This window comes from Neodiprion virginianus, chromosome 6 (genome assembly GCF_021901495.1).
Source record: "Neodiprion virginianus isolate iyNeoVirg1 chromosome 6, iyNeoVirg1.1, whole genome shotgun sequence".
Classification (NCBI taxonomy): domain Eukaryota; kingdom Metazoa; phylum Arthropoda; class Insecta; order Hymenoptera; family Diprionidae; genus Neodiprion; species Neodiprion virginianus.
Window position 1 is genome coordinate 17,842,086 of NC_060882.1, and position 15,384 is coordinate 17,857,469.

A 15,384-nucleotide genomic window follows, 5' to 3' on the forward strand; every position below is an offset into this window, starting at 1 on the left:
AATTTTTTTTTATTGTTTCTAGACGAACGACAGATTACGATAGTAAAAAAAATTTATCGCTTCTAAAAAGTGTTTGTACAGCTACGTTAAGGCTGATTTACTGATCATCTCTTTGTGGGTCGAAAGCAGATGTGTAATTGATTCAGTTGAAAATTAATTGTCCTCTATTAGATTCAATCTATCCCTCGCAACTATTTTTCGTCTCTTATCGTAATCAATACTAGTAACAATGCAATAAAATAATTCACACGTATATAACCGATTTAGGTCATAAAATCGGTTAAATTTTTTTAAGACAATAGAGCTAAACAGAGTTTTAAAATTACGTGTTGCATAACGAGTACAATTGATTGACAATTGACACCAGACTTGGGTACTAGGTTTCTCATCTTGTCAGTTTGTCCATAACATGGTAAATAGATTACAAAGGTTGAGTGCAAGACGTCGAAGTTAGGGGACTCGTGATTTGTCCCTGTCATTTTTCGGTTGTATCAAGTGAACGGGATCACTTGTTAATCTGAGGAATGATCGTCTACTGCATACAGACCCTCGTTATACACTAGAGCATGAAATTGACAATCCCCAAATAGGCGTGTTCGGCAGAGTTGCCGAAACTGTGCCTAATCTCACGGTCATAGGTTACGCGTCGTGCCCACCTGCCTCCGTCGCGTAAACGTATGGAGTAAATTGGCGAACGATGAATCGTAGCTACCGTTACGTAACGCGGATTCACATCAATTAACGTTTACTCGATCCGCGGCGGTAATTCATCCAATATTGTCACATTTCGGCAGCAGTATGTGGGTGTGTAGGTATATTGGTAGGTACGTGGGTAGGTAGGCATAGACAATAACTGATCGGCCGGTCGAATGCACAGAAATTTCTTATACCTGTACGGTCGAATGGCCGAGCGTGAAGTGCCGGGCGCGGTATTTCCGGGAGTTTCCGGTCAGGCCGATCGGCGCGACGGGCCGCGTAGGAATAAACGGCATCGGGCATTTAATGCATGGAAAATGTACGCATCCGGTTTTACCGCCAATATTTCAATCGTAATATTCCGTCGTCTTATCGTCGACGAAATATGGGTTTCAACTCGATCACGCGACTAACAGGTCGATCCGTCGGTAAAGAGGCAGACATCAACGCGCAGGGTGATCGTCGTGGTCGCGTGTGTCGTTTCTTCGCTGGGTGGACGAACTACTTCTCGATCGCGGATGGCGCATGCGCGTTTGTCACGGCGACGGCCATCTTGCCGTAAGCATCGTAGCCAGTGGTCGTGCGACAGTTCGAGACAACGGGAACCACCTTGCGCGTTCGAAACCCTCGTACTCTAGAGAAACTAGAAATCGAGCCCGATATTGTAACGGTGTTATAATAGTTAGTGACAGTAGCGAGTCGTAGACCGGGTGAAAAAATGACGACCCAAGTACAGCAGGGTAGCCTACTTGACGTGCTAAAGAAGAAAATGCGCCAGACCAAGGAGGAGATGGAGAAATACAAGGACGAGTGCGACGAGTACCACAAACGGCTCCAGGTCGAGCTGATGCGTCGGGAAGAAGTGAGTCTTGATTATATTCTCGGTCACGATAATCCGCCCGATTTTAGACACACTCCGGGTCATCTCGACACTCGAGGATACAGCCGGTCTTCGCTATTCATTCTTGACCTTCGTCGATGGATCACCCTCGTTATTTTTCTCTTCTATTCTTCTTTTTTTTTCCATGTTTTTTTTTCCCATCAACGCGGAACCGGCGTCCTGAGTTTGTTGAACGCCGAGGATCGATCCCCCGGAGCAAGCGAGAAAGAGCGAGCGAGACGGAGAGAGAGAGAAAGAGAGTGGAAATAGTAACCGTCCTCCCTGCGTGCGACGGAGAGCGAAAACGTGACGTGTGTGTGTCAGGGGCTCGTCGACGAGTTTGGGCCGCGGCCGCCGCCGCTAGCCTCTCATCCAGCGCATGCAGGGAGGGGCAAAAGCACACCACTCACCGCATTCTTTTCACAAATTCAACGTCTCGTAGCGTCATTTGTACACAGGAATATAGTCTATTTAACGATCTTTATTTTTTCTCTTTGCTATCGTTTTTTCAACCCGTGTTGCACAGGTGCACAGGTCGTTTGTTCGTAAAAAAAAATGAAGAAAAATCCAAATAGATACGAAATTATGAGCGTATGTGATGAAACTATGCCACCGAATCGGTCTCGATTAGCCAGCTGGACGAATAAACGTATTTTTCGATATCTTCTAATGTCTGTTGATACTACTGTCAAAACATGTGGTTATTGATTGATAAGGTGAGAAAAATAAAAACAAGAAGAAAAAAAAAAAATTTAGCTAGAAAAGATGTCGATTGCGACGATAGTTTGCTTCAAGTCACCGAAAGTCACTTTTTAACGAGATGCATGTTACGTTACCGGTAAAATTTCGCGTTTCCGTTGAGTCGTAGGTTGTTTTTGTCGAAATATGGAAAATTTGAAAAAGAATTTCCGAAAAGTGTTAATTTGAAAGAATTTTGAAAATATTTTATCGATGAGCAATTTGTACGCAGCACTTGCTATTCCTGCCAAGGTTGATACGCTTCTTAGTCAAGTTTATATGTTTTTTATTTCTCGAGGGTAGATAATTTGAACACCTTTATCTCAAAGCCTTTCGATTTTTCTCGAGCATCGAATTTGTCCGATAGCAAACTGCTAGATCTACATGAATCAAGTACAACAATCATAGTTATTCGCCATATTGAAGTTACTAACTTTATCGTAACTATTCATCGTGAGGAAAACTCGTTAATTCGCGATTTTAGAAGTGTCTGAAATTCAGTAAACCGTAATAAAACAATACAGTACACTCATATTTCGAAAGTTTAGTTCCTTCAAAGTCATTGTAAAATTAAAAGAATATAGTGATTTTTTTCCCCACTATTTCGTTACGATAACTTTACTAACTTCAACCTCGCAGTTATTTTCCTCTTAAAGTAGGCTGGGAAAAAAGATCAGTTCTTATCTACCACAAAAGTGCGGAAAAGTAAAACCTCAAAACCTACCGTCATTAAGTACCGATCATTTATCCGGATAAAAATGTTCTTCATACATTAGAAATTAGTCTGAAAAAATCTGGAGTGCCTTTTAGCTATGTACCTACCTTCAGAAAACATTTTGTTGAACTTATTTCTCTGCAAACAGTATACAGTTCAACGTAACGTAACGTCGCATTGTTTCTTTCAATTTGTCAACCAACTTCTTTCCACGCTGTCTTTTCTCATCAATCACGGTGAAGGTATACTCGCAAACAGGTACCTACTACCTATAACGGAATCATGGCAGTACAGCAGGTGTAGCGGATAGAATAATTCGTGTACGGCTTAAATTTGATACGAAGTTTATATCTGGTCGCTCTTATCTCTGAGAGAGACACAGGCCGCAGGTTCGAGAAATCATTATCAGAGTTATATTAGACCAATGTGTGTCCAGTGATGCAGTTGGCCTTGTTGACGACTTCTTCATCTTCTTTTTCTTCTTCTTCTTCTTCTTCTTCTTCTTCTAATTCGTCTTCTAAAGTTCTTCTAAAGTCCTTCGTTTAATGCAAGTTCACGAGTATCAGCGACCCCCCCAAGGCGACGAACTCTTCGTCATCCTCTGCACGCAACACCCTGACCTTGGTCAGGAACACGCGGCGCCAGATGCACCCCGCATGCAGACAGCATGCGATCTTTTCGCCACCCCCAATTTGGGCGTGGGCTCGTCTCGAGCCCTTCACGCCCGCTTGATCGCTCGTGTTCGGACTTTGCCGTACTGCTCCGGCTTCCGAGGAAGCCGGGCTGAGGCCTGAGGGTGAAAAATTAGATGGCCGTACAACGGAAGGGTCTTAATGTCGAATCTGCAAAGACGTGAAAAATCCAGTTCACAGAGCTTGTGAATTAATGGAGAGAGGCGAAGTTTACAGTCGAGTCGAAATGACCGAAGGGTCAAAACTTGGCCAGTGAAACTTGAAAAAGAGAAACTTTTAATTTGCAAAGTACATACGAATTATTCCGGCCGTACATATATCAACGGTAACTGAATTTCCGACAACTCGGAAGTTGCGAAATAGTTGACCTAAAAATGAATCATTTCATTCAACCTCACGAATTTTTCATATTTTGACGTTCTACATTTTCAAATTTTACATTAGAATAGAAGAGATTGTCGTTGTCTCTGTATACGTTATTTAACGACCGAGAAAAATTTGTTCCCATTATAACAAAGTTTCCGCTGCCAGAGAAGACACTTTTTTACTTTCTAAAATTAGATATACCGGTTAGTTCGACAACTAATAAAGGATAAACTTTGCGGCACGGATATTGAATGATGTCTTTGAGACTGCCAGCTACAACTTCAAACAATTGTTGTTATATATTACACCTTCAATAGGCGTTTTGAACCACTTATCTGTCGGCCTCGCGTTCTTATCGATCTGACATTGACGATTTTTGTCATCGACGTTCCGTGCAACGTTATATCTACGCACACATGCACACACACACACATATATATCGTATAATCGTTATCATCAGAAAATTTTAAAAAACTTGTTCCATATCGTTAGGATATTCTGAATTTTGTATTTCTACTTTTTTGCGTTTTGAAAAAAGCTTTTTATTTATAAAAATTCTTTTTTAACGTCGCAATGATAATCTTCCGACTAGCTAGGACGTATATATATATATATATATATATATATAAGATTGCAGTATTTACAGAAAATGGGAATACAAAGCCAGACAGAAACGAAACTGTCTGCGGTTGTACAAAAGTCCATATAACGCATCAAAGAGTAACGCGTTACATCCTCACACACTCTAGTATATACATATGTACATACGTATTACACATATTAGGTACAAAACGTGTGAGTGAGGTGACGCAACCGGCAGTCTGAGGTTAACAGTATAAAAGCTGCAGAGGGGGCAAAAAGTCAAGATTTTCTCTACGGTTCTTCGATTGCGGTTTTATGCGCGTGTGGAAATTGCGTACGATAATATATTACAATAGCCGCGTATTGCTGACTTTTCAGCTTCCACCGACCATCCGATATCATTTTTCCATTTATCGCGGTTCGTTACCCGGAAATATTCAATTTTTTTTTTCTTATACCTAGCTACTAGAAAATTAATTTAGTAAAATGGATATGGTTGGTCGCAATTAAATAACTAATTTTCGTCTTGTACCGAGAACTGTAAAGTAATATTTTTCGGTCACTGTGTAAGATTAATATATATATATAGTCAATGATATAGATAGGTATATAATTATAGATGGCGTTGTTTTGTACTGTACAAGAGTTGAGACTAATATGGAGTTCAAGGCTAAATTCCTATTTGTCTATTTTTATTTTTATTTCTTTTTGCTACATCGATCTTTATCTTGCGTTCACCCCTGTTCCGCCTATCTATTATATTATATGTACATACCTACAAGGAACCGGTATGTTTATTATACTATAGGCGTTTACAACGACTACAGGTACCTGCGTACGTATAATTCGAGGTCGAAGACTTGCATTGACTCCGTTTGTTACTTCTCCGCAATTCTTCGCATGAAAAATTTTTCTACGAATGAAAAATATTTTCTATTTTCTATTTCACACCTTGACAAGTTAGTAACGTTGTCGTAACGAAAGGTAGAGAAAGAAAAATGTGTATTTTCTTATTTTAACAATGATTTTGAAGGAACTATTATTCTATTACGGTTGGCTGAATTTCAAACACTTGAAAAATTGCAAAGTCACGATTCTTCCTCAGCACGAATCGTTACGATAACGTTACTAACTTCACAATGATGCACTTGCCGTGTTTGGATATACTTTTTCACGACGAAGTTCTTCGCGGTAGCAATTATACTGCAATTATATATGACGTCTATGTCTGACGATGCAGGATGGGGAAAGGATATGGCGTCTCTGCGGTGGCGAAATGCATAATTTATAACCATATATTATATATATCTGTATATCAAGGAGTGTAATACGGTATCCTGTATACCGCTGTATACCTGTGTACTAGGCATACCGCCTAGCTTTCGGTATTATTTCTATAATTCAATTATAAAAATAGGGTCAATCATTTAACGAATTAATTAATTAATCAACTGAGGTACAAAATTGGATATTGTGCGCGATGTGTATTATATTATATATATATATATATATTTATTTATAGCAATTTTTTTTATTTATATACATATCGTTATATATTATGTCTGTTTGTACCGTATGCATATTTCTATACCATTCTTCCGATCGCCGATCGTGATGAAACTTTGGGGAGTTGTGCGCACGCCTGCGAAGTTTTCTGAATTGGTACAACCATTTTACACTAGTTGGCGCGCGAGTCGTTTCAACAAATGAGCGTATTTTCGATTTTGATTCTTTTTTTTTCCTGTGAATAGCTACAAAGTCACTACCAGATTGATAGTTTCGGAGAAGTAACAATGTATTTGTAAGCCAAGTCGGAACAGGATTATTCACTTATGCGAACGCCGACTAAACTTTTATAGATAGAGGTTAGGTTCGGTTCGGTTCGGTTCGGTTCGGTTCGGTTCGGTTCGGTTTGGTTTGGTTCGACTCGATTCGGTTCAGTTCTAGGTTAGGTCAGATATTATCCGTCTTCATTCAAATATTCTTAACTGTAAGCAATTTTTTTTTCTTATAGACAGAGGTTAGGTTAGGTTTGGTTCGGTTCGGTACGGTTCGGTACGGTTCGGTTCGGTTCGGTTCTAGGTTAGGTCAGATATTGTCCGTCTTCATTAAAATATTCTTAACTGTCAGCGATTTTTGTTTCTCTGAAAAGAATTTTCATATTATGCGAGTGAAGTCGCGACTGGCTGCTAGTACGCAAATAAATTAAGAATAACGCCTGAAGAATGTTCGGTTATATCATACACATTGTATACTATTCCGTGTAAATTTGTAACAGGGTTTACAATTTTACTCCATCGAATTTGTAATTTTCCAATTCTAACTTTATACTTGATACTGAGAAAATGATTTTTCGAGAGCTTATCCGTTTTTTTGTTTTGGAAAAACAAAGAAAATCGAATTACAATACGGTACAGATTCGAATTGTGGGTGCAGCGAAACCTATTTCGTCAATTAATTGTAAATTGTCTGACTAATTGTAATAGTGACGCACCTGCGTGACGTGACTTGACGTGGCGTGGCGTTGCGTTGCGTAAAATGTACTGTATCGTGGGGTTTTCATGCGTGGATATTGAAAAAGCCGGGCGCACCTTGTTGCATACTGCGTTCGAACACGTGAATAAATCGTCCCTTCGTTACGCGTTTCCACCGAATCCCACGAAAAATAATCCGTCGTGTGCGTCGCATACATTATGTATAAAACTCGTTACTGCATAGACGAAGGGAAAAAAGAGGAGGAAATAAAAAACGCACGTATACAGTCTAGTCTGTCTGTACTTCTATAAAGTGTAGCCGAGTTTCCGAGCCGGACGTCCGGGCTTCGCATACAGATTGGTCACACCGTGATCACTGATCGTTGATGTGTTATTATCGATTCTTCTGTACCCACTGCCGTGCAGATGACGGAAAGGAAGACAGTGAGTGATGGGATCAACGATTCTGACACTGACACTGACTTCCATGCGAAACTGATGTAACGTCGAATAGACAGTCGGTGGTTGATGACGGACGTATGTGTTTTTTTTACGGTGCAGCCGTTATAGTCTCGGGGATATAATTTTATGAATTTTAATTGTATGTCCAAACGTCTCTTGTCTTATGATTTGACGCTTCTTTCGTGAAAGAGGAGCTGGAATTTTGACTAAGTAATTGAATGAGGATAGAAAATACAGTCCTCCGCCTCCTCGCGCGAATTTGGGAAGGAAGAAGAACGAACTTTGGTATCGACTTATGTACTTAAACTTTCGTCGAAAAATTTCTTAAGTTTAACAGGGGCGGGAATGAAGTTTACAATTTGAAAAGTTCCGAAAGCGCCTAATTCCGAATTATTTGGTGGCGAAATTTGAAGTAAAGAAATCAAACTTTTACGAAATGATGAAGTTTCGAATGGTCGGAAACCCGACGGCTCAAGGTTCCGAAATGCAAAATTCTGAAAATTCAAGTTACGATAGAGCAAAATGCCGAAAAGTAAAGTTCCGATAGAGAAAAATTTCGAAAAATAAAGTTTCGGTAGATTAAAATTTCAAAAATTAAAATATACGCACACGGCGTGCTTTACTCAACGAGTGGGTGTGAAAAATCAGAAAAAAACGAAAATCAGGATTTTGAACGTAGAAATATCGAAGTGGTGAAGTTTCACCAAGCCTGAAATTCACAGAACTAAATAACTTCGATCATTCGGAATTTCGATGTTTCAGATTTTACAATTTTTTCATTTTTGCTGTTTCGAAACTTTGACGCCTTTTCGGAACTTTGAGCGTCGGGTTTCGGACCATTCGAAACTTTGATGTTTCGTCAAAGTTTGATTTCTTTATTCGTAAGTTTCGCCACCAAAGAATTCGGAATTTGGCGCTTTCGGAACTTTTCAAATTAGGAATTTCAACCACGCCTCGTTTGATAATGTATTACGATATATATTTCACGGAATTATGTATGACACAGAAATAAAATACCGCGGGATACATTAAAAAAACATTATTATTTTCCCCGTATTTTTTATCATTGTATAATGTCATACAAATTTCTTTTCCATTAGTGGAACGACGTATGTAGCTGAGGCTATGCAATGTAAGAATTCAAGGCGTCTCTCTTTTTCTTTTTTTCAATTTGTATAACTATGTATATATGTATAGATATATTGGGGACTGGACATACATTAATTGTAATTCTTAAGCAGATCACGCGCGTTCCTCGAGCGTCTTTCGCCATTGTCATTCGATTCGGAGGAAATTCAATGACAGTTGTTTGTCATTTTCTTTTAAATTTATTTTTCAATATTTACTTTTCAATTTTCGTATCCGCGGACGTTTAAGAAATAAAAATTGGGCACATTTCTCGTGTCTCAGCAATCTCGGTGTAAATATTTATATTAAGCAAAACAATTATATCCTTTGCCTTGTGCTTGGAATTTATTGAAAATTTCAATATTTATTCTTACGTTTCTCGAAAGAAAAATTCTTCCCGGTCATTATTGAGCTGTGTGTTAATGTCAATTATGTAACACGTTAAGTAAATGTTGCGAATGTTTCTGGTCTTTTCGTCACTATTTCTAAAATCACATAAACGTAAAAAAATAAAAATAAGAAAAAGTTTATAAATAAATGACACTCTTCCTCATATGGTACATTTTTTTAGGCCGTATATTTGTGTTTGAAAATGGTTTGTTTTCCCATTTGGTTGCTCATCCGGAACTGAAAATTCGGTCTCTGTAGACGTTCAAGTATGCGTCAAGAGAAAGTATTCAATTCCTTGAAATCAACGAGAGGACGAGAAAAAAAACGATTTTATAATTATTCATGCACCTTATGACCAACAAAAAGTCCGCATATCTGAATTAATGTGACTCTTGACGGTATATTTGTGAACTTGTGCGGTTATAAAAGTTGTTAGAGTTAAATCGACGATTCTCAATCGTTAAATTGCACGAAGGCATTGTTTATAATATTTTATTTGGGAGCTCTTGCTTAATCACATGATGAATGATGATTCAATTATATAGATCACGACACGCACAAGCTTATCCATACATATTTTACATCCGGCATGATACATGCGTATTATATAATGTATCAATAATTCGTGTACAATAATAGCGTACAATATCATGTTTAATTAATTATAGCGACATTTTTTTTACCGCACAAACGTCCATGACATCATCGTTTCAATTACTGAATCTAATCTTTGAATAATTTCATCGCAAGATAGACAAAAAAGAAAAGAAGTTTGTCTGAAATGTAAAAAATGTGACTCTGCTCTTTTAATGAATTAATTGAAACAAAATAAAAGTATATTACTAGATACGATTATTAAATATACTTTGATTGCATTGAGAAACTTCAGCTGAATCTTACAGATGCGATCAAGTTTAAGGGTTAAAAAAAAAGAACATTTTTCCTTATTGCGAAGAATGCTAATCTCGACGTTTTTCTTTTCACCTCGTGTTTCAGGCCGAATCCGAAGTCGCGGCTCTCAACCGTCGCATCCAGCTGCTTGAGGAAGATTTGGAGAGGTCAGAGGAACGTCTTGCAACTGCCACCGCCAAGTTGGCCGAGGCATCTCAGGCCGCCGATGAAAGCGAGCGGTAAGAGTTTTATAGAAAGTCCAATCTAATGAGTATATTTACATATACACACAAACACGTATCTATATATATATATATATACATATATATATAAATATTTTATAACTATTTTGTTATTTTTTTCTTCTCTCTTGAAATAACTTACACATGAACAAACACGGGATGGCAACGTGAATAACGAATCATCGATTCTTAATACTCGATTTGTTCAAAAAACAAATGATTTCGCGTCCAATTCGAGATTTTTTATTATACATTGTTGTAAAATTTTAAAGGACCTTCTTTTCGCTGCAGGCTGACCATGATGAGTGACTGGGTAATTTGTCCGAACTTTTTGCAATCACTATTTATCGAGTATAATTAATCGTAATTTATTTGGACGCGAAGTTTATTAATGTTTATATTCTACTTCATCGATTATTATCAATTTTTAAATTATACTCAAACTCGTTTTACGCCTTATAAATGTATATATATATATATATATATATATATATATATATAATGCTTGTCGAAGCAAAATTTCAGAGAAAGTTTTCGACACTTCCAAAAATAATTATAGTCTATGTGAAAATTATACTGCATTGGTAAATAATTTCAATTTTTTACACTGATAAATATCACGTGTAAGATTATTTTTGAGAGAAGGAAGAAAATAAATGTTTCCAAAACAATTTGAATGATCAAAGTACCTGTAACGTGTATATGATAAAGCTCGATTTTATTATTTCGTGCGCTTATGAAGCCATTGAATTATATTAACGAAACTTTACGACGTGTGCGTATAATAACACAATGAAAAAATAAGGTATGAATTCAAGATACATGTGACTATGAAAATCGTACGACTTTCAAGTTTTGGTTACGAGTAAATTTCGGCAAATTTAATTTATAAAATTGCAAATAAATTTTATAAGCGCGTAGTGATCGAAGGCACGAAATATTGCAGATTTACAAATGTAATTGCGTCGAAAAACACAAAATTATCAATGCCACTTGTCGTATTATATAATAAAGTGGGGGGGAAGTTGGTATATTTTTGTGCAGATTATGATTATCACTGTCAGATTATTATTACTTTACTGTAATTACGGGGTTCCGTATTTTTTTTTTCTTCTGTTTTGCCACAAATCAGTTAATTAACGATCGCCGGCCTATTTTATTATCGATATCCGAGTCAATCTTTCTATCAAACGTTACAATATGCGATTACAATTGTCAAATCTCATCTGAGCATTTATATACTCGTTATACTGCCAAAGAAAGAAAAAAAAAAAAAAAACGTATACGTATCGCCTTATTTAACACATAACTTATATATTTACATGATTAATTATTACGTTGTTACGTACCTATATAACGATATATACATATAGATAAGAATTTGCTGTGACACGATTTGTTTTTTTTTTTTTTTTTTTTGCACTCTGGGGGGATGATGTCATATTCCCCCCTTTAGTATACACGTCACGAGATTATTACAGCACGTTGAAAGAATGAGCGACATTAGGTACTTGAAATACACACACACACACACACACACACACACACACACATTAAACGCACGAAGAATTGCCAAATACACAATTCATATACGCGCAACTCGTAGGCGCGCAAATTCCGGTATCTCCGGTGCAATATTCATCTCACGTATATTAAGTACGTAAATTATACCGTCTAGAATTATTAGAAGTTACGGGCGTACTTTTTTTTTATTACTATTCGTATCATCAAACCATTCAAATCGTTCAAGTTAGAGCTCCGAGAACAAGTCTTGAGAATTCACTTATTTATTGATCTTCGAAAATTCTTCGTTTAATTTACCGTAATTGCAATATTATATTACACGAAAGTACATAAAGTTTATCGGAATTTTGTTGAGAAAACAGATTCAGGCTCTCATTCTTTCAATAAAATCGAACGTTGCGAACGGTAGAGGGGAGGGGGGGGGGGGGGAGGAGAGGGAAAAACAAACAACAAAAATATGAAAAAAAAAAATTATCAGGATACGGAAGGCCCTTGAAAATCGTACCAACATGGAGGATGACCGCGTGTCCTTATTGGAACAACAACTGGCCCAGGCTAAACTGATTGCTGAAGAGGCCGATAAAAAATACGAAGAGGTGGGTCTTGGATACGAGAAAAAAAAAAAAAAAAGAAAATGAAAAAAAAAACATTCACGGTACATTTTTTTGTTGTTGTCAGAGAGCTTTGATTTTCATCTCGTTTCATGAATAATATCTGCTATTTGTTTGTGCAATAATGCGGGTGCCATGGATTGTAAAGAAATAACAAAAAACGAATAAACAAAAAATCGAAAAAAAAACGGTAGGATTTTTTTACTCGAGAGAAATTGAAAATCAAGGCTGTCTAAATGTTTGTCACACAGGTAAAAAAAAAATAAAAAATGAAACGGCGGTGAGCTGAGCGGAACGACGAAAGAGATGTCATATGATTTCTCTCTTCCACGTATATATACATATTATATGTATTGTACTCGTGTAATTATCATTTTTATAATTGTAAATTTTATTTTCCCGTCCGATATGTATAAAGCGCCCGCAAGGTTCTTGAGAACCGCAGTTTGGCCGATGAGGAGCGTATGGACGCGCTTGAAAATCAACTCAAGGAGGCTAGATTCCTCGCTGAAGAAGCCGACAAGAAATACGATGAGGTTCGGGAACCAATCACTACGCCAATCACTAGTGACTGCAGTGGTGGTTCTTAGCCGATATTAAAAGTGCCTAATAATAACCCTGTAATAACTTGCCTTGTGTTCGCTGTGTCTACATTTTTTTTTTTTTTCTTGTGAACAATGATTTTTTTTTTTTTTTTTTATTGTTTTCCCTCTATAATTTACACTTGTTCTTGATTACGATGACGACGACGGCGACGATAATGATGATGATCGTCGACCGATTACATGCAGATCGTAATCGAATTTCACGTATATAACCGTATATGTATGATATATATGTGTATACATATATACGTAGTAAACCGATAAACGAATATCGTTACTCGTATGTATACATGTAATATTGAAGTTGGCAAAATTTGACACGTGATAATTTTTCACCAAGAATTACGTTCGTCGATGACTCTGAAACATATGTATATATTACGCATATATACACCCATAATTCGTGAAACGATGACAAACAGCGACGGTATGGATACTTGAAAAAGTTTCCCTGTGTTGTATATTTGTTGTGTACGACGATGACAGTAACGAGTCGTGAATTGTGGAGAAAATTGATGTGCGCGATTGATAAATTCGTTGTATAAATCTCAGGTGTGCCAAATATTAAATATTATACGGGCATTCGAAACGTCGATAACGAATCCAAGTGATAAAATAAAAATTTTTAAACCGGATAAAAAATCGTGCAGCTTTGATATGTTTATTTAAAAAAAAACGTTCATTTCTTTCTGGACATTGTGTTTTCAATTCCTTTCCTCTCGTTATCGATAGAGAATCTTTAAATCAATCAATTAGTGAACCTGAAGGTTTTTATGTACGTTTTTTTTTCTTCTGTGTTTTAAAAGAATCACAATTAATAATTGTTTCTACTCGTTCGCGAATTATTATCACTTTTATGTATAGATATACATAAAATCGTGATGACAACGCGGCTGTTGTTGTAAAGTGATAATGTTATATGTGTGTGAATAAAATTATGTACATATTATATATATGTACATATATATATATATATATATGTATGTATATACATATTAAAAGATCGATTATCTCGCGAATTAAATCACATATTCAAATAATTGCGTAAAATTATGAAAAAATTTCGATAAAATGGTGCTTTACTATTCCGATCTAGCTGTACGTATATTATATGTACGGTTACGTATATATGGTATAACCATAGCTTGAAACAAAAAAAGGAAGAAAAGAAAATTAGAGTAATTTTTCAAATTATCTGACGCGTCACTATAACTCGAATAAATAATTGATACAAGTAACAACAATGATAATATAACTAATTCATTTCAATAACAGATTATAAAACTAAAGCAATCACAATTGAATACTTATACAAATTTGTATATAATAATAGATGGTATTTAGGGATGTTGGTATAAAATAATAATAATAATAATAATAGTAACAACAAGAACAATAGTAACAATGATTAAAATAACATTCATAGTATATTGATTTCCTCACTCTGATATCTGCTGTAGCTTCGTCACCTAATGTCTACAGAGCAATAATACATATAGATGTATATGTAAAGATGATTTTATTGTTGCTATCTCTTATTAGACGAATGAATATGAAAATTTTGTTCCGCGTTATAGCATGACACGAAATTGTCAAGCTATGCATACATCTGATTTTTGCATACAATTACAACGTACCTCGCAATCGTTGAAAATACGTATAATCAGGATTGAATATTATTTATAAATACATAGATGCATGAATATTTTTGAAAAAAGTCACGAAGAGGAAATTTGATCTTATAGAACGATAATAATAATAATAATAATAATAAAGCAACAAAAAAAATAAATAAATAAAAAATAACAATAACGATGGACATTTTTTTTTTTTAACAAAGTAAATATATACGTACAGTGCTTCGTCAGTGTTCAATTTCGGGCGCAGACAAATAATTATAACGTGGCTCTTTAATTTTATTTCCTTTCGATCTTGCCTCTGCGGTGACGCTAACATCTTGTGTAAAATCAGTTCACACGTGTGCTCAATTTCTACAATATGCAAGTTTTTCCGCGGTGTTTTTTTTTTTTTTTTCTTTGTCATTTTCGAATCCTCTATCTCCCGACGCACCGAGATATTTACGTATTCACACGCTTTCGAGATCCAACGCCTAATGGAATCATATGTTGTGTCATTGGGCGCTAAATACAGAGGCGAGTAATACATTGTATAATATACGCATACAGAGCCATTATACGTATATGTATAGTATACACAGAGCGAATTTCTAACGACCATTTGATCCGTCGTCTGCTAAACTTTAGTACGCTCGCGTTACATTCGAAGAGCGGTTGTTTGACAGGGCGACCAACTGTTGCTAACCTAAAAGATTTTGACAGTTTTGAATTGAGCACAAATGTAGCCGTCAGTTGTTTGAATTTTTGAGGT

At 36.3% G+C, this 15,384-nt stretch overlaps 2 protein-coding genes across 22 annotated transcripts in view; both read left to right on the forward strand.

Moving 5' to 3' along the window:
- The window catches only part of LOC124307408 (fasciculation and elongation protein zeta-2-like), a 396,278-nt gene that overhangs the window by 351,853 nt on the left and 29,041 nt on the right, over positions 1 to 15,384 (forward strand). The window lies entirely within an intron of this gene.
- Positions 1 to 15,384, forward strand: part of LOC124307352 (tropomyosin Per a 7.0102) — a 40,946-nt gene that overhangs the window by 10,837 nt on the left and 14,725 nt on the right. For 10 of the 17 annotated variants that reach the window (XM_046768943.1, XM_046768946.1, XM_046768939.1 and 7 more), the window contains 2 exons: positions 10,120 to 10,253; positions 12,810 to 12,927. In XM_046768943.1, coding sequence (XP_046624899.1) covers positions 10,120 to 10,253; positions 12,810 to 12,927 — 252 coding nt within the window. Of the gene's footprint in view, positions 1 to 1,255; positions 1,559 to 10,119; positions 10,254 to 12,258; positions 12,377 to 12,809; positions 12,928 to 15,384 lie in introns of those variants that run through there. The other 7 variants (XM_046768944.1, XM_046768945.1, XM_046768938.1 and 4 more) reach the window with 4 other exon arrangements.